The sequence below is a fragment of the Hippopotamus amphibius genome, chromosome 5 (assembly GCF_030028045.1).
Source record: "Hippopotamus amphibius kiboko isolate mHipAmp2 chromosome 5, mHipAmp2.hap2, whole genome shotgun sequence".
NCBI classification, from domain to species: Eukaryota; Metazoa; Chordata; class Mammalia; order Artiodactyla; family Hippopotamidae; genus Hippopotamus; species Hippopotamus amphibius.
The window spans coordinates 116,712,750-116,735,853 of record NC_080190.1 but is presented as its reverse complement, the minus strand read 5'-3'; the positions used below and the strand labels follow the sequence as shown (position 1 = coordinate 116,735,853).

The window sequence follows — 23,104 nt, the reverse complement described above, 5'->3', positions numbered from 1 at the left end:
AGAATTAGACCAACACCATCCTGCTCTTAACTGGCTGAATCAGTGACAACTTTTTTTTTAAAGAACATCTCTTTCAGAAAGTAGGGAGAGTGCTCGTTGTGGTCTGCTGTAGTGGCAGGTTTCTAGAGTGAAGTTTTCCTTGGATGGCGCTGATGATATGCACTACTTTTACAGAATATATTTCTTCCCAATCGATTCAAGGTATAGAAGAACTGCAGTTTTTACAACCAGTGCACCCGAATAAGCCTTTTAACTGACACTCTCCTTTTCTTTAACCTAAAAAGGTTCTTTTCTTTTTAGACCTGCACTCTGTGCACTGATCATGGCATTATCTAGATTCCAAATATCTACCTTAATTTTCTTTTTTTTTCATATATTATATCATAAAATATTTTAGATGACCTCAGGGAAAAGCAGGAGGCTTTAGCCTTAATTTTATTCCTGGCTGTGGCTAAAAATGCTCCAAGAGTCACCTCGTACTATGTACACTTGAATAATGATTATTATTTTCTAGTGCATGAGTCCTATTTGCTTGCCACAGTACTGAGCACGTCATATGCATTGATTAATCTTCAACATTGTGCTATCTGTATATTAGACGATTTTAATATCCATTGTAAAAAATGGGGCACTTGAGACCATGTGAGGCTAAGTAATTTGTCCATGGACTCGCATACTCTTTTTAATCACATTACTTTCTCTACCAAGCACACTTGAGGAAAGGCATGAGGACATCTGAGTGAGGTATTCTCCCTTGGGTTCCAGCTGTGAAGCACCCTCTCTGTTCCAAGCATATAGCAATGCTAGACAAAATATGAAAACAGAAAATGCAGGAGTCGCAGCTGAGCTCGTAATTTATCATCTCAGTGGCCCACGAATGGAAAGGAAATTCAAGTGCTGATTTGTAAGCTGTGCTGAGGCCTCTGGCCTGCTGGGCTGTGCAGGTGAACAGGGGGCCAGTACAACTTGTGCAGGGAAATGAGAAATTAAAGTCATCCCACACTAGGTGGAGATAGAGACAGCCTCACTCCGCAACCAGGCTGTAGAGAAGGGTCCTCCACTTCTGAGCAAAGGATGCAAACTCTGGAGACTATAGCTTTTGTAGACGTAAGATGGCAAGAGAAAGCCGGGATGGCTATTAAACTAAGAACTGAACCAAATCACTTGCTGGTTCAATGACATGACTGGTAATAATCCAGATATCGGGACAATGTAATACTCAACTCATCCATATGAAACTGATTATAGATGGGTAATTCTGGGCACAAAATGAGTACAGAATCATTTGTAAGAAAAAGATGATGAGAGATATTGGATGGAGCTGTTTCAAAGCACTAAATAAATACAGCTAAATAAAACATCCTCTCACTTCAAATGAGCTTGCAAAACAAAACTCCAAAGCACAAGAGGAAGCCTAAGACTACAAAAGAGCCAAGGAAATTGACCACTGAAATAAATTTGACCCAGAAGAAATTAAAATATTGAGACACCATGGCAGAGTATACTTTGAATGCTCAAAATATAAACAAAGGATTGCCATCCATGAAGAAGGCAGAAAACCCTGCATTAAAAATAGTCAATTATTTATTTAAAAATATTTATTAAGATTGAACTGTGTTCCACACACTGTTACAGGTACCAGAGATGCAGCAGTGAACAAAAGTAAATCAAATCCACATCCACGTAGAGGGTTTACATCCTTGTGGGGAGTTTCACCTTTTAGTCACCGAAATGAAATAAGAATAGGCAGAAATCTTGGAAATGGAAAAGATAGTCATTGAAATAAAATTCCCAGTAAAAAGGATAAGCTCTTGATTGGCAAAGACAGAGTTTTTTCATTTGGAAGATATTATTTAGCAAATCACCAAAATTGCAGTAATGGGGAAATAAGATTTTAAAAGAAATCGTACGTATGTGTGTGTGGGGGGGGGGAGGGGAGAATGCATGAGATTATGGGAAGAGATAATATCTGAGATTATTTTAGAATTGAAGACAACACTTCTTAAACTGAAAGTACAATCTAAGAACCTATCTGGATAAATAAAAATAAATCATCACCTAAACACTTTGTGGTAAAACTTCAGAACATTGTGGATAAAAACAAAATCTTAACCTATCAGAGAAAAAATATAGACTAGCCCCCAGACAGAGACAAAGTTGTTGAGAGCAGACACCAAGAGCAGTATTGAGGGGAAAAATTCACTATCAATCTAGATTCTAGAATTTTATGCCAGAGTATACCACTGACAGACATGGACCAAAAATAGTAATTGAATTATGAACTTGAAAAACTGAATATTCTTGAGGAAGCAAGCCTAGAAAGAAAGTGTGGATTTAAAAAAAAAATGAAGAGGAATAGAAACTTCTAAATATCATCAAATTTAACTCTTGTTTTTTATAAAAAGTAATAACAAATTTCTATGTTAAAAAAAAAAAAGGTGAGACTTGGGAATTCCCTGGATGTCCAGTGATTAGGACTCCGGACTCTGAGCTGTCAGTGCTGAGGACGTGGGTTCAATCCCTGGTCGGGGAACTAAGATCCCACAAGCCTTGAGGCAGACCCCCCCCAAAAAATAATAAAAAGGGTGAGTGCACAGAAGTAAGAAATATGAAAATATGAGAAGATTATAAAAGAAGAAATACAGATGATGACAAATATGTGCAAATTGAAAATGAAAACACCAGAGGTTGACATTCTGATGCCATCAGTGTGAATAAGGATATGGAAGAATGATCACACCTGTTCCTTGGTGCCTACACTTTGGCCAACTGTGTGGGTGACCTTGTAAAGCACGGAAGTGACAAATGCCAGCTTCTGGGTGGTGTTACCCTGGGAGGGGAGAGTCTGCAACAATGGGAGTGGAGAAGTATGAGCCACAAGGGATCACCTGTATCTGTAAGGTTTCAAATGCTAAGGTTTGTGAAAGCATGGAGATGCGTACGTGGGTTTTCATAGTATCAGCCTAAATACGTACCTGTATAATAGAAGTGAAAAGACACTCAGAACTTTCAGGAGAACCTGAATTTTCATACACAGCAGTAAAGTGTATGAAACAGTCTGTCTTCTGGTAAGGAGGGCCTTTAGTTAAAACCCAACTCTTTATCAGGGCCTATCATGCCCTACAGAGCTTCAACCTCATTGCATGTTTCTGTACTTCACACAATTCAAGCTTGTTTCCCCTTCCCTTAACAGCAATCCTCTTAGCTGGTTGTCTCCTTCTGAGACTGGGGAAAGTCTAGAACATTTTAGGATGTATCAGATTCCTTTGATTTTCCTCTCAGTCCAATACTCTTAGTGGATATTGACGCAACCAGCAAAATGCAGCTGTATTTTCCTGGCACGTGATGGTCCACTTTGCAGTGGTTCCTGTTATGGTAACCCAATCATCATGAGCCGGGCACTGCCTGGGATTGCTGTAGTCCCCACGCTTCTCTCAGCATTATATGCTCAGGAGCAGTAGGTAGCTCTGGGATTAGGCTGAAGGGATAATTCATCCCTGCTGTGTCCTCTTCTTTGCCACATTTTTCTACCAAGCACAGTTGAGGAAAGGCATGGGGACATCAGATCAAGGTATCCCTGTGGGTTCCAGCTTTGAGGCATCTCTTCTGTTTCATGGAAATCTCCTAGGTGTTCAAAGTGCTTTGGATGGTGAACTGTTATAAAACTTCTGTTGTGGTTTGAATTTGTGTTTGAGAGATGAACAGATATTCTCGGTGAGAATGTGCAAAATTTACATTTTGAAAGTTAGAAGAAGTTAAAGCTTTCCTAAAGTGTAAATTTTGATGAATCCATGCTACTTTAGCTTAAAAAGACAAAAAACAAGCTGCACTACTGCTAGCTACTGCTAGTAATTGGAATAGCACTGTGTGTGTGTGTGTGTGTGTGTGTGTGCGTGTGTAGTGGAACGCAAAATACCAGTGCTGGGAGTGAAGTTCTCCCTCGGTGATTTATTGATTTTGCCCATTGCTGCTCATGCATCTAGTAATGATCCACCAGTATTCTGAGGTCGTAAAAGGTGGTCTGAAACACCAGTCTAATGAGTTTTATTTCAATATCTAGTATAACGATCGTTCTGATATTATTTTGGTACATCAATGTTAAGTGTTCACAGCTTTAAAATAATTTCACTTCATTAAAAACAGATACTTGCTTAGATGTAACTTAAATGTGTCCTGTCTTCCTGGGTCATTCTCTTACAATTTCTTTTTAGTATTGAGCCAGTCGCTAAGCAAACAGCAGTAATTCTTTGGAAATCGCATTTGATTATTGCAGACCACTAGGATTCCACTTAGTGTATTAAAATAGTTGTCGCCAGATTGCATACTGGTGACAAAAAAGAGCCAGCGTATCTTCGAAGAGGGTTTTACTTCCAATCTGAGCAGAGCATAGTGGCTGAAAGAATCCACCTAAGCAGTCTGTTTAAAATTAGTGTTTTGAATATTACTTTCATAATCTGACACTTGCATAATAAAGGAAAACCAGATAATGTTTTTCAGGAGTCATAAGAAAATATCTTTCTTCAACTTTTATAATAATATTGTCAATAATTACTGTAAATATCAGTGAGCACTTATTCTGTGCTGTGTACCCTCCTAAGCATTTTATTTACATTAACTCATTTCATCTTCTCCGCTGCCTCATGAAAGAGAAACTAACGTGATCTCCAAATTACAAAAGAGGAAACTGAGGCATACACAAATTAAGTAATCTCTCTAAGGCCACACAATAAGTAATGGAGCTGATGGTAGCTTTAATCATTTTTTTCTGAATGGAAGACTATTGTTTTGCATTCCCATCCATCCTAGTGTTCAATACTTTTGTTTGTTCATTTGTCTTTAAAAGGAAGTCAGTGAAACTTGCATGTCTTCATGTTTTTTTAATTTTTCTAACAATAAATGACCATTTATTCTTTGATTCTTGCAGGGCATTCTACTTGGACAAGTCAAATTCACCACCAAACTCTACATCCAAAGCTGCCTATGTAGATAAGGTAAAAGCAGAAGCTTGCATTGACTGATGCTTTGCCGTTTGCCTCCCTCATTTAATTTTGCTGGTGCTCTTGAGCGCTGTGTAATTATGAACATCCGTGGTCTCCAATTCCGTCACCTCCAGAATAAAATATTTGAGACGATTCATTGTAAGTTATAACGACTGTGAATTATATCCCATCTAAAAGGATTTCTTTCTACTAAACATGCTGAATTTTGTGTTGATCGTTTTTTTCCTGCAGCTCATAAGGCCTCTCAATGTTTTGGATGAACTTTATCGCCTGGTAGCCTCGTTTATCAGATCTAAGCGCACAGCTGCCTGTGCGAACACGGCTTGCGGCGCCTCCGGAGTCGGGCTGCTGTCGGTGTCCTCGGAGCTGTGCAGCAGGCTGGGGGCCTGCCACGTCATCATGTGCAACAGCGGCGTGCATCGGTACGTGACTTCCCGCCTTGCCCACGTATTTGCTATACCTCGTTACGTTAGGAGGTTCTTGTTTATTACACTTGGCTCCATGAAATTGTAGCAGGAAACATTCAAAGGGCTCAGATATATTTGGAATAAGACTTTAGAAATTAGATAATTCTTGCACAGTAATTTCTGCCTTTAGTTCTCTTTTCAGTGACTGTTTATTCATACAAATGAATGCAATCCCACATTTATATCACCGTGGCCTAGAATCTTACCACCCTTGTATTTATACTAAGATTTTTACTTTAGGTACAAAACTGGGCATCCGTTTTATTCTCTCTAGAAAATTGCTTGGTGGGAACTGGCGACTAGCAAAACACAATTTTGTCTTTGGTGGTTTGCATCCCTGTTACACAACTGTTGTGGGCTAGATGCTGCCTTGGAGATACTACTGTCTTCCTACTCCTGGCAAAATTATAGTCCAGGAGCCCACACAATATGTTCTTCCTGAAAATGTAAGAAGTCTTAGATGGGTCCTATTGAGCTGGTTTATCTTAAGCAGCAGTGCTTTGTTTGGGAAAGCCTTGGTAGGTGCATAAATTCCTACAGCGACATCAGATGCAAATGTGAGTGGAGAACCCCAGGTCAGGTCCTTCTTCATAATTACTTGCTACTCTTCTGTCACCTCTCCATTTTCACAGGGAAATGAAAACATGTAGGTGGAAACAATAGGGCAGCATTTAGTCCTCCTTGTAATCTGAAGGCAGAGAGTCTTCTGTCGCCAATCATAGTCTCTTCTTAGTATGAGACCAGTTAGATTTTGAATGGATGGTGGTTATTGTTTATTCAGATTTACTTGGTACTTAACCTGTGCAAAGGACTATAGTTGATGCTATTGGCTGTGTAACATCATAAATGGGTAATAATAGTAAATAATAATATGACAAAATAGGATAACAAAAACATAATAAAAAAAGTAACAAAAATAGCAAATTACCTAGAGTACAAGAAAAAAATAAATGACCTAGGAAAGTTACAGCTAAAAAATAAGATTCAGAAGGAACATAGATCTTTGAGATGGTTAGAGCTTTCCATGGGTAAGGTAGTGTTTGAATTGGGTTTTGACAGGTCAGAGTTTTGAAGAGGTAAAAAGACAATTCAAGTCATGAAATTCTGTTTGACTTGATATGCCTGAATTCTGGTTTTTCAAGTGCTACACAGCAAGTCCTTGCTTATGAAGTGTGGCAAGACTTTCTTTCTCTAAAAGGAGCATTGTATTTTTGTGGGTAACACAATATACAGAATTTTCTGCTTTATTTTAATTGCTGTGTACTTTGTGCTCTATTGCAAGCTAAGAGCTTAATTGCAATATCGTCTGCAACTAAATAAGTAAAATATTATTTCATCATTTTTTCCAGCAAAGAACTGCTCTCTCCCTCTGATCAGTCATATTCATTCATTCTATTTCCATTCATTCATTCATTCATTATTCGTTCACTCAGTGAATATGCACTGAGCACTAATTATGTGCCAGCACTGTTCCAGTTGCTGGGATAAAACATTGAAAAAAAAAAGCCTCCCTACTCTCATATCTTGTAAATCGTATTGGGGTGAAACATGATCAAGTCAACAAATGAATGAGTAATATGGTAGGTGGAATAAATACACAAAAGAAGTCAGAGGGGTAAAAGGGGGCAAAAGTGGGATGAAGGGATAGCACCTTCCAAGGAGGAAATTTCATGAGAGACCCGTGTGAAATGGAGGAGTGAGTTATGGAGCTATCTCAGAGAAAGAGCAGTCCAGCACAGGCAGCAGAGCGCAACTGTGGGCGCCCGAGTGGGAGGCACCATGATGTGTTCAAGGAACAGCACAGAGGCCACTGTGGCCTCGGCAAAGTGTCATCACCTTGGTTAATGTCCTTATCCTAGCCTGGGGCAAGATGATAGTTATCTGAGGACTGTGAGAACCAAGGGACACGCCAGGCTTCAGATTACAAGCATACTGTCTTATCTCCACATGAATTTACTGGAAGTTAATGCAATTAAATTTGCCATGTAATGGAATTCCCTGGCGGTCCAGTGGTTAGGACTCCGTGCTTCCACTGCAGGGAGCCCGGGTTCGATCTCTGGTAGGGGAACTAAGATCTCACAAGCCACATGATGAGGCCAATATAAAAAATTTTTTTAATTGCCATTTGATCCTAGAACCATGACCAAATTGTCCAAGTTATTCTCTCAGATGTCCCATGAACAATTTTAGAATTTGACTGTTGACGGGTTGGATTTGAAATAGATCGATGTTCCTCCACCATTTTATAATTGCTGTATTCATTGATTGGTGTGTTGGAATCACAAGTAACATTGAAATTTCAAAGTATTTAGACTTTTTCCATTTCTACAGTTGAAAATAAATATAACTCTAGTTAGTTCATTTCAGAGACATTTACTGAGGTGTAGGCACACATGTCCCATGACAGATGCTGAAATTAAGGTTAAAACTGAAAATGGTACGGTCTTATTTTTCTGTTATGGAGAATAACCTAGGAGTTTAACATTATCTTTAACCTTTCTGGGAAGGGGCTGTGCTTAGATTTTCATGGCAATAAAAAGTGTGCTAATTTATATAGGAATCAGAAATCTCACATAAGACTGTTCCTAAAATAATTCTTTAGTAATTATAATTCAGACAGCTAGAGAGGAACCCAAGTAGATCCACACCTACACTAAACATTGAACATGGAGGTTTACCCTCAGGTTCTGACAGAGGGGAGAAGTTCATAATATGAATCAGAATAAATATTACACAGACTATTTTTATCATTTGCTTTTAAAATTAAGATGAGAAATGATTGACAATATGGTATCCACAGTAATCAATTTCCTGACTTTTCTGATTTTATTCACCAAAGAAAGGGAATCTAAAGTATTTTAAAGTGTTGAGTTTTACAGCCTATGTTTGATATTAAAGAGAAGAATGTGATTTTTTACAATGAAGAGGCAGATTTAATTAGCATGAATGTCTAGATGTTTTAATGCCAACCTGAGTTAGTGGCAGGGTGGCATACAATAGTGAATGCAAGATTAGGCGGAATAGAATTCAGGATGAATTATTGAAATCTTTTCATAGCATTTAGCCCAGCTTTGTTTTTTATTAAATCCTCTTTCCTGGGGCAGTCCTTTACGTGCATGACAATTCTGCTCATGAACTTTCCTGCCCACGCTGAACTCAGTCATTCACTTAGGTTAAAACTCTCCATTGCTATTGAATTGTGAAAGAAGATTGTCTTTTTGTAAAATGAGATTTTTTGCCTTTTAAACACTATACATGATACCACCTTTTAAAGGTAGTTAAATAAATGGAAATTTTCCAAAATTTCCTATCCTGACCTCCCTTCTTTCATTTTCATTTTGAACCATCTCTTGCACCTTCTATCAAACAACATACATCTGAACATAGTTTTATTAATATAGTTTAATAATCTACTTTATGCTTATAATGTCTATCTATCTATCTATCTGTCTAAAACGTCCACACAGACTTTCCCATGATCACTTTTATTTGCTACATAATATTCTGGCCACTTGATACCCCTCAATTTACTAAACTATTAATTTAGTGGTTTCTCTTCTTTCTCCACTGCACTTAATGCAGAGAGACATCTTTCTTTATGTGGCTATTCAAATTTCACTTTTATTTTCCGCTAAGCTAAAAGTAAATGAAAATATCCTCCAGGTAGAATTCCTGTGTCAAAGAATTTAAACCTTTTGGGTTAATATCATTTAAGTTCCCAAAAGGATTGTCCTTGTGAAAACCCAACAGAAGGTTAGATAGTTGTGTGCCATTTTTACCTTGTCTTCAGAGGGTATTAGAACCCATTTATCTATTGTGCTTCTCTACCACGTGTACAATGATGTGGTATTTCAGTGGTGCTTTAATTTATACTTCTTTGATTAACAAATACAAACATTTGAATATCTTTTGAATTTTCTTTCCTACAAAGAGTCATACTGTATATTGTCCATATATCTGCTTTATACGCAAAATTATTTTTTGCCAGTTTGAACGTTTATGAAATATTGAATCAGCACCGTGGCTTTTAACGCTGTCTTTTGTACTGTGTGCAGTTATTTGCTGCAGGCCTTCCAAAAGCATGCTACACGGGTTCTAAATTTCCCTCTTATTTCCTATTGCAGCATCCTTCCATTCACTGAGGTATTTCATTTTGTTTTGCTTCTTTATTCCCCCCCCTGCTTAATGGCCAACTGTTTTCCTTTAAGCGTTGTAAATCAGCATACTGCAAATGTTATAAAACCTAGGCATGAGTCTTCCGCATCCAAAAACAAAGATGCCGTATTCCTCCCACTACATTTGCTTCTGCTTCCTTCACCAGTGGACACAAGTAGGTGGAAATTTCCAGAGGCTACCTGAAAGGGTATGTCAAGGAAATTTCTAGTGAGGGCAAGGAATCTGGAATCCCTCTAAGGACTTGTTCCGGGGAGTTTTTGTCCACATACTCTTTGTATCTGTTAAGAATGGATTCTCAGTGGTGTCAGAGTCCTGGGATAGTCCTGCAGGAAGGCAGGTGACTTGAGCACAGGTCTCATGTCTGACTCACCCGTGATGTCTTGGTATCAAAACCTTGGAGATCTGTGCATGTAAATTACCTTTTCCCGTTATGCTTTGCTGTGAGGATGAATCTCTTCCAGGAAACAAGGCCTGCATTAACTAACGTACCTGGTGTTGAGTCACCAGTGGGGGATGTGAGCAGCAGCGTCAGGAGGGGCTCGCTACACCAGGGGTTCACCAGCGCCTGTGCCCGTGGCGTCGTAGCCACGTGGTTTTGAACCCCACGCAGGTGTGAGGAGGAAGCAGTCTGTGGCAAGGCTGGCCTGTTGTCATTACTAAAAAGCATCATAATGATGAACATCAAGCTGGCTGCCATCGATGCATTCCAGTGTTACACGGCTTTCTTTTATACATAGTGGAAACTCTTTTTTTGTTGTTGGTTTGGTGATTTTTAAATTTAAATTTATTTTTAATAGTTTTATTGCAGTACAACTGAAATAAAATAAACTGCATATATTTAAAGTGTAGAATTTGATGAATTTTTATGTACGTACACACCTGTGAAACCACCACAAGTCAAAATAATGAAAATATCCATCACCCCCAACAGTTTCCTCCTGCCCTTTTGAAACCTTGTCCTCGTTCCCCTCGCCCACATTGCCCCAGCCCGTATCCTATCTCCAAATCAGTTTTTTAACATATGTGTAGTTTTAGGAACTAATAAACTATATATATACATATGAAGTTTCTAATTTAAAAGGGGTGTATTTCCAAAATGCATTTCTTGGTTGGTTATTTAGAAATTGAGACATATTTTCACATTGGACAGTATTGCAGAAGGTGGTTGAAGGCTCAGTCATACCTCTTTCAGCAGAAGTTTACAAAACCCATCATGTGACCATAGGATAGGACCCAAAGTGTGATTATAAGCATTTGTTAGAAAAATGAAATCCAGGAGTTAAAATATAAAAACTACTAAAGAGAAATAGGTTTTACCAATTTGGTTAATGAAATGGTTTTTATTTCAAATGAAGATAAACAGTATAAGGATTCTTGGTTCATATAAGCAATTAAAAAACATTTTTTAAGTAACTATCAATTAACAATTTTAAAAACCACTTCTGTTTGACTATAAAGGACTCTTTCTTAGCAATATTTTATTCTGTCATTGCCATGACATCAAAGGACAAATTGACAAATAGGCCCAGATTAAGGAATGCAGAATCTTATAAAAGTAGAGCACTCAAGGTAACCTGGCTTAGGTAATCAGAGTCCTAACAGGACAAATGATGAAGCTGCAACTTTCTCCACTGTGCAGCCAAAAAACCATCAAGTAAGAAGAGTGGATTTACTCTGGGGATCTCCATATGTAGGTTAGATTCTAGGTATGGGACAGCAAAAGTAAATCACTGCAATAAGCAAATGTAGGTTTGAAATGTATCCATTTATTTTTTTTGTTGAAAAATGACTTGGAAGATTCAGTAACAATATTAGTGGAAATACTTGAATTTTAAATTTCCAGAAAGATGGTGAAATAGAAAAAGAGAAACTGCTAACTCATGATGCCAAGATACTGTACACTCCTAATAAGAAGTCCTAAAATTATGCTCTCAGAGTCAGGAATCTGAAACACCTTAGTCTAAAACACTCCTACTAAGGGTAGTAGTAGCAATGGCAGAGGTGACATTTAAAATTGTTATTAGATATGGCTGCAGTTTTGATTATTTTTCTTTAACAGTTGTAGTTTGATTATGATCAATGAACCATTCTCATTTGCTTGATATCTAGTATAATCATTAATGAATGAAAACAAAAAAAAAACCCAAAATGAAAATATAAAACTGTGTATTGATCTTTAGAAGAGAAAAAATAAAATGCTGTGATAATGGGACTCTGGGAGAAAGACAAAATATATCCTACTCATGCTATAAGTATAAATCTTAATGACTCTGCCAAACTTATAGAAGCAGAGAATAGAATCGTGGTTACCAGGGGCTGGGAGGAGAGGGTAATGGGGAGACGTTGGTCAAGAGGTACGAAGTGTCAAATATAATTTGAAGGTGAATAATTCTGGAGATCTGACATAACAACAATGCGGCTATACTTAATAATACTGTATTATATACTTGACATTTGCTAGGAGGGTAGATCTTAAATGTTTTCACCACCAAAAAAGGAGAAAGAAAAAACAATGGTAACTCAATTTCATAACTTCCTATGGCTGAGTAATATTCCATTGTATATTTGTGCCACATCTTCTTTATCCATTCATCTGCTGATGAACATTTAGGTAGCTTCCATGTCCTGGCTATTGTAAATAGTGCTGCAATTGAGCTGTTCATAGTGAGGTGGATGGACCTAGAGTCTGTCATACAGAGTGAAGTAAGCCAGAAAGAGAAAAACAAATACCGTATGCTAACACATATTTACGGAATCTAGAAAAATGGTACTGATGAACCCAGTGGCAGGGTGGCAATGGAGATGCAGACATAGAGAACAGACTTGAGGCCACTGGGGGTGGGGGGGAGCGGAAGCTGGGATGTAGTGAGAGAGTAGCATCGACATATGCACACTGCCAAGTGTAAAATAGATGGCTAGTGGGCGGCTAATACAGAGCGTGGGGAGCCCAGCTTGATACTTTGTGAAGACCTGGAGGGGTGGGATGGGTAGGTTGGGAGGGGCGCTCGGGAGGGAGGGGATATGGGGATGTATGTGTACATGTGGCTCTTTCGCTTTGTTGTATGGCGGAGGCTGACACAATAGTGTAAAGCAATTCGACTCCAATAAAGATTAAAAACAAAAACAATGATAACTATGTGAGGTGATGGATATGATTGTGATGACTATTTCACAATTTATATCTATATCAAATCACCAAGATGTAGACTTTAAATGTATAACATATTTAATTGTCAATTATACCTCAGTAAAGCTGGGGGGGAGAAAGGAAACTAAACCCAAATTTTCAAATTATACTGAGTTGTAAAGTAGGCAGGTAAAACTCCATGATTTATGCTAATTTAAATAACCAGATAAATAAGTTTATTCTCTTAAAATTAGGGGAAGACATCAAATATTTCAAATATGATAGAAGTTTTATTCTTTTACCTGTTCCATTATCATTTGTAACAGTTCTTTACCCCGATGAGACCGATGGCCAGATTTGCATATACATTTGTTTTCTTGCCTAGATTTTTCTTTGCAATTGATATGAATCTTGATAAATTAGTACATTAAATTATTCTATTTTAAAATGTTCATTGTTTTCATTAGATTACTATGAAAGAAGAATAAAACAGTAATTATGAGAATCCCTTCTTATTGTAGTGGTTTCTAGTTCTGACTGCCAGTAATCACGTGATGTTGGCCAGACATGCTTTAGGTTAAGTACCTATAAAGCCAGAGCTTATACATTATTACCTCCTATCATTAAAATTGGAAAATTGTAGGCATATTCAACATATCTTGATAAAATAATCTAAGTGCATAATTATGAGTGATATTTCATCTATTTTTGCCAAACTCAATTTTACTATTTGAGCATATTAGTAAAATTTAAGTATTTGCCTTTCTAAAATTTAACTATTTAAAAGTGATAAATGTATTGATAGAATCAGCTTTAAAAAGTGTTAAATAGGGCATGATTCTTCAAATTTTCTTTTAAAGAAACTGAAGTTACTGTTTTTCCTAAACCTACAAAATTATATTAAAAGCAAAGTAACTTCCAGTCATTCTCCAGGATCTGTCACTGAGGGCTTCAAGGCTAGGGGGTTTATAAGTGCTCTAATAAATGACATAAGCCAAATTTTCTACTCCCCAGAGGAGGGAAGAAGTATGGGGATCTCACCAATATAAATGGTTCCTTTGCCAGCACTTTCAGAATTGCCTCTTCTTCTCTGTGACCTGGAGCAGGATGGCAGGTGGTATGGAGGCCGCTGAAGGGAGGAAGCAGCCATTTCTGCCTCTATCATGCTAATTTTAAATTGGCAATAGGTCATCTGACATCCTCCGGAGGAACGCTGAGAAGTGAGATTTAAATCCTGTTAAGCAGGAAGGATGTAATGTAACACCTGTTATAGGTTTTAAAGCATGAATAGTGTTTACTAGGCGACGGAAATGGAGAAGGACGGCTCTGTGTAAAGGAATAGTATGAAAATGCAATACGGAGGTGTGAAATAGCATACAACGGGGGCGGAGGTCACAGTAAAGAGCTGGCTATTTCTGGGCAGTGAAATGAGAAGGAAGCCTTGCTGGAGAGGAAAAGAACAGGAAAGACAGGAATTGGAGCATGGAAGGGCCTGCCTGCTAGATTGAGGGTGTGGCACTCCCCCCTAGAGGCCCTAGAAAGCCAGTGAAAGGTTTTCAGCAAAAGAATAACATGATTAGATATTTTTTAAAATATTTTAAAAATAAAGATCAGTACCATGGTCTATGATGGGACAAGGATGGAGGCGGGAGATAGCTCAGATTTTACAGGAGTACAGTGACATGATGAGATCCAAAACTAAGGTATTGGCACAGAGGTTAGAAGGGAAAACAGATGTGAAAGGTATGAAAAGGCAATAAACAGAGCTGGATAACTGGTGAGGAGTAGAGAAGAGGAGAGAGGGAGCGATGCTGATGATTCCAGCTTGGAAAGATAGAGGGAGGGAGGAAATATGCATTTGTCTTTTTAAAAAAAATACTTATTTACTTATTTTTATTTGGTTGTGCCGGGTCTTAGTTGCAGCTTGCAGGCTCCTTAGTTGCTGCACAGGAACTCTTAGTTGCAGCATGAGAACTCAGTTGCAGCATGCATGTGGGATCTAGTTTGACCAGGGATCGAACCCGGGCCCCCTACATTGGAAGCATGGAGTCTTAACTATTGTGCTACCAGGGAAGTCCCTGCATTTGTCTTTGAGGGGACTGTGGAGAGGGATGTTGAATTAATCTGTTACATGTTGAATTTTAGATGTTCACGGTGTACCTCTATGGGGATGTCCTTGATAGATTCATAATCACAAGGACTAGCGATATATATGATACAAATGTGCATAATAACAGTAAATAATAACATTATATATAATCTCAAGGGGTAATGGAAAAACACTACTAGGAATTTTCTGGGATTTTCAGAAAATTTTCAGTGTTAGGAGCAGGGAAGACGTGTTCTAGGAAAAGGCACAGAAGTGTAAGAAAAGAATAATCAGCTGCCAATGTGGAAGGTGAGAAGAGATCTCCAGGGAGTGTGGATAGAGTACTAATATTCCCTGGTTCTCCACCTCCCCATCCTCTGTGCACCCAAGGCGCCTTGGAATAAAACACTGAAGGATCCACTAGAAAGGAAGGAAAAGTGTTCAAACAAATCTTTTCAGTATCTCCGGTAAACAGGTCAAAGAGAAAATAAGTATGGTACAATGTCAAAGGATGGGGGAGACAGATGAAAACTGCATACTGGACACCCCTTAAGTGTTGGTGTCATCAAAGAACCCACAAGGAGTGAGGACAAAAGTCAGATAGCCAAGAGAAAAGATGGACTAGGGAGGGCGTGTTGAGGAACTTCAGGTAGCTGGGATAAGTACCTGACCTATTCAGTTAAATTCCAAAACAACAAAACAAATGAAATCAATTGGTAAAAGAGTCTAGGCTGAAGAATTTTAAATACAAAGAAGCAGATTCAAATCCGGTGGCTGTAGTAGTTAAGGTCCTACCTTACACACAGGTGTTTCATATTCATACACATTTTCAGCTGAGCAAATAGCGGCTAAATGCACAATTACCCATCCCCAAAGGTCTGCAGTTACCTCTGTGCTCACCTCAGCAGTGAAACGTGTCAAAGAAAAACACACCTTAATGTGCTTGAGGAGAAGGGAATGAGGGACGTGGAACGTTTTTGCCTGGCCATTGATTCTGAAGCCTAGGTTTAAAGATAGACACTGAGAACTTCCCGAGAATGTGTTGAAAGTTGCAATAGAAAGTCCTATTATCTTTAATGGGAATTTCACGGCCAATTCCCTGTGCAATGTTGAAAATGTGCCCCTTAAACTCGATTGCTTTTTTGCCGTAAGATATATGGAGTGAGCCGAGTATTCAATTTGCCTCTGCTTCTGCTGCCAGGATCTTGCTTCAGCTATTGCCCATAGCTTTTCCATGCTATTCAGTTGTTTTCCACGGTGCCTGTCTCTGCTTGCCATCTCTTTGCTTTTTTTTTTTTTAAATGCTCATTAACCCCTTGTCTCTCAGCTCTCAGACTATGAAACACAGAATTTAGTACCATCATGGGAAGATCTCATCCGTACTGTCTATTTGACAGGAGTCAAACAATAATGTTGAAGTTATCAATAGACACTCGGAAGTTATGTCTATAAAATATACTGGAAATTTGCCTGAATGATCACTGGCTTTTGGATTGCAACTGTTGTTAGACCATCACGCAAATTCCCCTGAAGGGAGAATGTGAATATTTAATATTTATTATATATGCACTTGTGTATCTATAAGTGAATTCTTTTTTTTTTTTTTTTTTTTTTGGCACACGGGCTTAGTTGCTCCAGGGCATGTGGGATCTTCCTGGAGCTGGGATTGAATCCGTGACCTCTGCATTGGCAGGCGGATTCTTAACCACTGCGCCACCTAGGAAGCCCTGAATTCTTTATTTTTGAAAACAACTGTTTGCCCTCTTTTCACGTAAGAGTAGTTACATGTTTCATTAAGAAAAGTGCCTTCTCTGTTATAGGGGAACGAGGACAGAGGTGTCGGGTTTTTGAAATCCTTGCTGACTGGTGGCAGTTTTCTCAAGCTTTTCGTTTGTCACAGACGCATTGCTCAGGGTGAAGGAGGTGGGAAGGATCAAGAGATCAGCAGCGGGCCTTTCCATGTGAATTTCTTTTTTAAGCTCTTTATTGGAATATAATTGCTTTACACTCTTGTACCAGCTTTTGAGGTACACCAAAGTGAATCAGCTGTATTTATACATATATCCCCATATCCCCTCCCTCCCCCGACTCCCTCTCACCTTCCCTGTCCCTGCCCTCTAAGGCATCACCCATCATCCAGTTGCTCTCCCTTTGTTATACAGCAGCTTCCCACTAGCTACCTATTTTACAGTTGGTAGTGTATCTATGTCTATGCTGCTCTCTCACTTCGTCCCAGCTTCTCTTTCGCCCCCCACCCCCCACCCCAGCCCCGTGTCCTCAAGTCCATTCTCTACATCTGCATCTCTGCTCTTGCCCTGTCACTGGGTTCATCAGTACCATTTCTTCAGATTCTATATATATGAGTTAGCATATGGTATATGTTTTTCTCTTTCTGGCTTACTTCGCTCTGTATGACAGTCTCTAGGTCTATCCACCTCATATATAGCTCAATGAATTTTTTTTTTTTAGAGCTCTTTATCGGAATATAATTGCTTTACATTGTTGTGCCAGTATTTGCTGTACGTCACAGTGAATCAGCTGTATTTATACATATATCCCCATATCCCCTTCCTCCCGCGACTCCCTCCCACCCTCCCTATCCCACCCCTCTAAGTCATCACCCATCATCGAGTTTATCTCCCTGTGCTATGCAGCAGCTTCCCACTTGCCATCCATTTTACATTTGGGAGTGTATATGTGTCAGTGCTACTCTCTCACTTCGTCCAAGCTTCCCCTTCGCCCCCCACCCCCCATGCCCTCAAATCTGTTCTCTACATCTGCATCCTGATTTTGCAGGCACTCTGCCTGTGTTGAGCCACAGCAGCCACTTCCACACTGATTCCTATTTAACATACTGCCTTAGCCCTCAGATGTATAGTCCTTCCTCAGTGCGAGGTAATAAAAGGAATCAGGGAAAATAAAACCCTGCAACATTAAACAATTAGTTTCCTCAGTCGGGTGTTTCCTTCTAGTTGTCAATAGACTTTTCACAGTGGTGCCCGGTGCTCAGTAGTTAAAAGTAATTATAAGCCAGAATAAATGAGATCACTGCCGGAATGAACACGCCTTACACAGCACAGTGCATTTTATGTAGAAAAACGCAAATCTGTAGTAGAGGAGCAAGGCAGGGTTCCTTCAATTTATTTTTACTACTTGATTGCTTTACAAGCAATATAATTGTTCAGCAGGCTTCAAATCTAGTTCCTTTTTGATCATGAACACATTTCAGTACAATGAGGTCTACATTCGTAGTGAAGTGGTTTGGGCTGCCTGCATTAGTCTCTACCAAAACAATGCGTTTAGCAGATAAATGCTGAGACTGAGGTTGGCAGTGTTGAATTATGGATGTGGGGAGCTGGAATTCTCTAAATACAATGATCGATGTGATGTGATTTTGGTATAATGGAAAGAACCCTGGATTTTGAATGAGAAAACTGGTTTTGAATCCTGTTACTTATTGTGTGACCATGATTACATCATGGTCTCTCAGAGATGTATTGGTGAAATGGGAATAATAATTTCTTTTTGCAAAAGGTGGCATGAGGATTAAGTGAGCAATACATGTGAAAACATCTACTGCGGGACCTGGCGACAGTGTACACTCAGTTGTTTCTATCTTAATCTGTGCTTCTGATGGTGAATCCATCTTCTCATTACAGAGGTAAAAATATGAAATGCATCTGTTTAAAATGACTAGGTCATATCTACTAAAATAGGGGAAACCTTGTATGTAAAACAAAATCACAGTGGTTGCTAAGAGAATAGATCGTAAATGTTCCCGACCACAAAAAAGAAGTGGTAATTATGTGACGTGGTGGAGTGTTAGCTAACTGTATAGTGGTAATCATTTTGCACTGTGTAAGTGTATGAAATCAACATACACACCTTTAACCAACACAATGTTATATGTCAGTTGTATCTCAATAAATCTGGAAAAATCACAGAGTTGAGTCACAATAGGACGAAAGAGGAGTATGAAAAATATGAGTTCACTTCTCAGACGTGTAAGAAGTGGAATACACCACACACTGGACCCTGTTAGAGCTTATTTTTAGGATCCTCCATTGATAGCTTGTAGAAAGTCATTCAAGAACAGCAGAATGGGATCCCCTTGAATTCAAGGATAGGAGGTCTTCTTGCCTCGTGTCAAAATCCACGAGTATATGTTAGAATAAAGACAAATATTTAGGACTTGGAAAGAGTCAGGTGCTAGCATTCGTTCGTGCATTCACTCACTGGGAGACAGAGGAGCTATTTATGGAACCCCTCTGTGGGGAATGCACTGTGCTGCCCCAAGGTAGGGCAGTGAGAGGTCCTTGCTCTCCCGGCACTTGCAGTCTGAGGTCTTGACAAAGGGACCACATTGGGAAGCCAGCCAGCCATACTCTGTGTGGCACCAGTTTTCTTTAATATGGACAATAGGAGAAAGAGAGCCAAAGGACTGGGTTTTTTAATGAAGTGACTCAAAAAAATGGACACACACTGTTGAAACTACAGGAGAGAGGAAGCATATATGACATGTCATGTTGATAGTGTGAAAGAACTGATTCTGCTAGGGTTCCAAATGTATCCTTCCCAATCTGGAAAATACTGGTAAATGATAAATGGACCGTTTTGATGAGAGAATAAGTGATAATTAATAGAATTAATATAAGCATAGTTAATCAGTATATTATAATGTGTAATTTCCAAGCATTACCAAAACTCACCCGGAGCTGTTCATCAGAAGCCACTGTAGAGCCGTGGTTAAATCCAGAGACAGGGAAATGCAAGTCATTGGTCAGGAAAGAGAAGCTATATGCTGTTTACAAATTGTAAGTGAATCTGTGATTTTTTTTTACTAATATTGATTGTCTCTACAGTCCGTTTATTACTTTACCAAATTTATTTAATGAGTGAACACTTCTTGAACAAACAGATGGCAAACGTAGAGTATAAAGAAATGAATCGTATCTTTTAGGAGTTACATACAATACTGTTGGCACACATTAGGAATTAATGTAATTTGTTTCCAATAACTGTATATTGAATGCTTACTTAATCCCAGGACGTGTGATAGGGTCTAGGAAGGTTACAATCAATAGACACTAGTCTGGCCTATTGGTGGTGGTGGTAGTAATATTAATGAAAATTGCTAAGGTTTATGAGAATATACTACATGCTGTATATCCTGTGCTAAGTACTAGACATGAACTATTCCCTGTAATCCTGAAAACAATGCTCTGAGATGCATACTATCATTAAACTCAATTTACAGGTGAGGAAACAGAGTTTCAGGGGCTTAAGTAATTTGCCTACAGTCACAGAGTTATTGGCAAATTCAAGATCTGACTCAGGAAATTTCCCTCTAATGCCAGTCTTCTTCGTCCCTACACCTTTCAGACAAGTATAATAGAGCATGACCAGAGGTGTGATATGTGACCCAAACCAGGGCAACTGAGATCGTATCAGGGAGTGAGCAGCATATGAGAACTGTGAGAGGAGATGATTTCAGAGAACTGTGAACGGTATAGTTGAAGTGTGGAGTAGAAGTAAGGAAAACCAGAGATCATATTGTGAAGACTTTGTATTTCAGGTTATGAAATGGAAAGCCATTGAAATGTTTGCATTCTCATCTGCATTTTTAAAAGATCTCCTTTGAAGAATAGTGGGAAGAATCAAGACGAGAAGTCAGAGCGAGGTTGCACCAATCTAGGCAAGAGATGATATTAGCAGTGCAGCTAGAGAGGAGAGATTTGAGAGATAGTAAGGAGTATGAAATTAATAAGTGTGAAAGTTACTAGAGTAGATATATTAGCACATGGACCTGCCACACATACATTAATCTCTTGTAATTCATGAGTTTGGTTTAAATGGCTTGGGAGCTTATAACATATCTCAGCCTGGAGCTGGAACAGAGGGCCATCATAAATAACTAGACAAAGATTTTAAGAAAGCAATAATTTTAATCTTGACCATACCCACTCTGGGAGGGCTTTGCAAAAACACTAAAAATATTGCACCATACATGTCTAAGGAATTAAATAATTTCTACAACTTAATTCTAACAACTTCATTGCTTTGAATGCTGGCACTTACATTTAAAAATCAGTAAATATGAGAATCTGGGATTGCACCATATTTATATACCCATTTTTACTGCATGTCTTTTAAACAATGTTTCTAAGAACTAACTCATCAGACACTTTAAATTATAGTAACTTGGTAGCACATTTCAAGAAGTTTTAAGATTCAGATTGAATTCAAAAAGTGTTAATGGGGAATCTACTCATCTATTTCCTGCAACTGCTTGTGTTTTGTTTTTGCTTTTTTTAATTTTATTTAAATTTTTATATTTTTATTTAGCTTTTAATTTTTAATTTTATTTATTTATTTATTTTATTTTGGCTGCATCAGGTCTTAGTTGCATGTGGGATCTTAGTTCCCTGACCAGGGATCGAACCCACATCCCCTGCATTGCAAGACAGATTCTTTGCCATTGGACCACCAGGGAAGTCCCTGTGTTTTGTTTTTAATGACTGAATAAAATGGGATCATGAGGAAAGCACAAGGAAGAAGTAAAAACATTTGGAGACTGAACGAATCATTTACATTTTTTCCAACAGGGAGAAATGTGTCTTTAGTTCAAAGATTGTTGAAACTAGCTTGCCTTAGGCTCCCCAGGACAGACGTTCAGCTGATGCTGCAGAGTGCATGAAACCAGGTGATCACAGGATTTTCCATCTGTCATAAAAAGCTTCTGGGTATGAAAGAGCAGTAGGCAAATAGCAGTAGTAGATGCTGGTGTTCCAGCTTATTTCACCTACTTCGTTCTCTTGGGACTGAATTCGTATTATCCTCTCCAAAACTGGAGTGCTGCCCAGGTAGCTTCAGCTGAGTAACGCATCCTGGAGAACCACAGCTGATTAGATTCCTAATAACTTGTTAGTGACAGTCACTTGAACAAGGATAATGGACCTGGCTTTTAATTAAAGGAGGAAAACAGAAGACTTTCATAGAATACGAGAAAATGATTTTACATTTTAAGATCTAAATCTGTAAGATTCTTAATATAAACAGTTGTAATTATATAAAGGCAAATAATTCATGGGAAGAACATCGTCAAAGAACAGGGTCTTTAGGCTGTCTTTATACATAGACTGAGCCATGCATGTGCCCTAGGGATTTTTTTCCCTCTTGTTTTCATGACTAAAGGCAGCATTATAGTTAGAAAAGATGGTGAAAATGAGGCCATACACACAGAACACCAGAGCTAAAAGCAAAACCAAAACTGATCATTGGGTGGAATCCTACACTAGGGCAAAACTCACTGGTTTCAAAATGGTTAAATATTTATTTCACTTAATATTTATCTAGCACAAAATCAAATTAACCTTTATATTAATGCACATAATTCCAAATGAAATATTGAAGTAAATGTTGAATAAATATTGAAATATTTAGCCAGTCTATATAGATTGTTAGGGGCCATGTCTAATGTTGCCTTTTCCACAGTTGGTCAAAACCATTGTTTGGCATATGGTCCTTTAAACTCAGAAACCCCAACCCATGCCTTTCAACTGTGGGTGTGTGTCTTCCATTTATCATATTTTTTCTAACAGGAAATTATTCTGCTAATTATACTGCACTAGCACACACGCAAAAATGAACATGTATCCAAGTGCCTCCATTCTATTACTATTGCACAAAAGAGTTAAAGATCATTGCTCAAGTAACTGTTTAAGTGGAGACATGTATCCCTAAATTCAGTGACTCCAGTGGGGTTTGGGGGCACGGTTTTTAGTCGTAATTGAGTATGTAACATTATTGAGGGGCACAGTAGAAATGTTCAAAGTAATATTCAGTCTCATGCTCAATTTTTAAAATATGGAGAAGTAAAAGCAAAGTAGTCCTTGCTAAAGATTGCATCTTTTTTTCTTTTTAATTGCCTTTTATTTTGTTTTTCACTTCAACATCTACATAATGTGAATTTAAGGCAACTTATTGTGGCTACAAATTCAGAGATCTTCATTACACTAGTTTTTCACGTGTTTTAATGCATTTTTTTATAACTAGAATCTGAATGACCTTCCTCCGGTAGTAAAAGGAAAGTCTGGGACCACCCCAAAGAGAACAATATAATGATTAGCTGCCAAGCAAAACATCAGAATTCCTGACTGTGAACATGCTGAAAGTCAGCAAATAAATCCACAGCTCAAAGCCATAAACATCACATTGCTCTGGTTTGCCGTGTCAGTTTCACCAT

At 38.4% G+C, this 23,104-nt stretch overlaps 1 protein-coding gene across 1 annotated transcript in view; it reads left to right on the top strand.

Moving 5' to 3' along the window:
* The window catches only part of PREX2 (phosphatidylinositol-3,4,5-trisphosphate dependent Rac exchange factor 2), a 281,055-nt gene that overhangs the window by 234,884 nt on the left and 23,067 nt on the right, over positions 1-23,104 (top strand). Inside the window, exons 36-37 of the mRNA XM_057736322.1 lie at positions 4,925-4,991; positions 5,232-5,422. Of these exons, the coding sequence (XP_057592305.1) occupies positions 4,925-4,991; positions 5,232-5,422 (258 nt within the window). The remainder of the gene's footprint in view (positions 1-4,924; positions 4,992-5,231; positions 5,423-23,104) is intronic.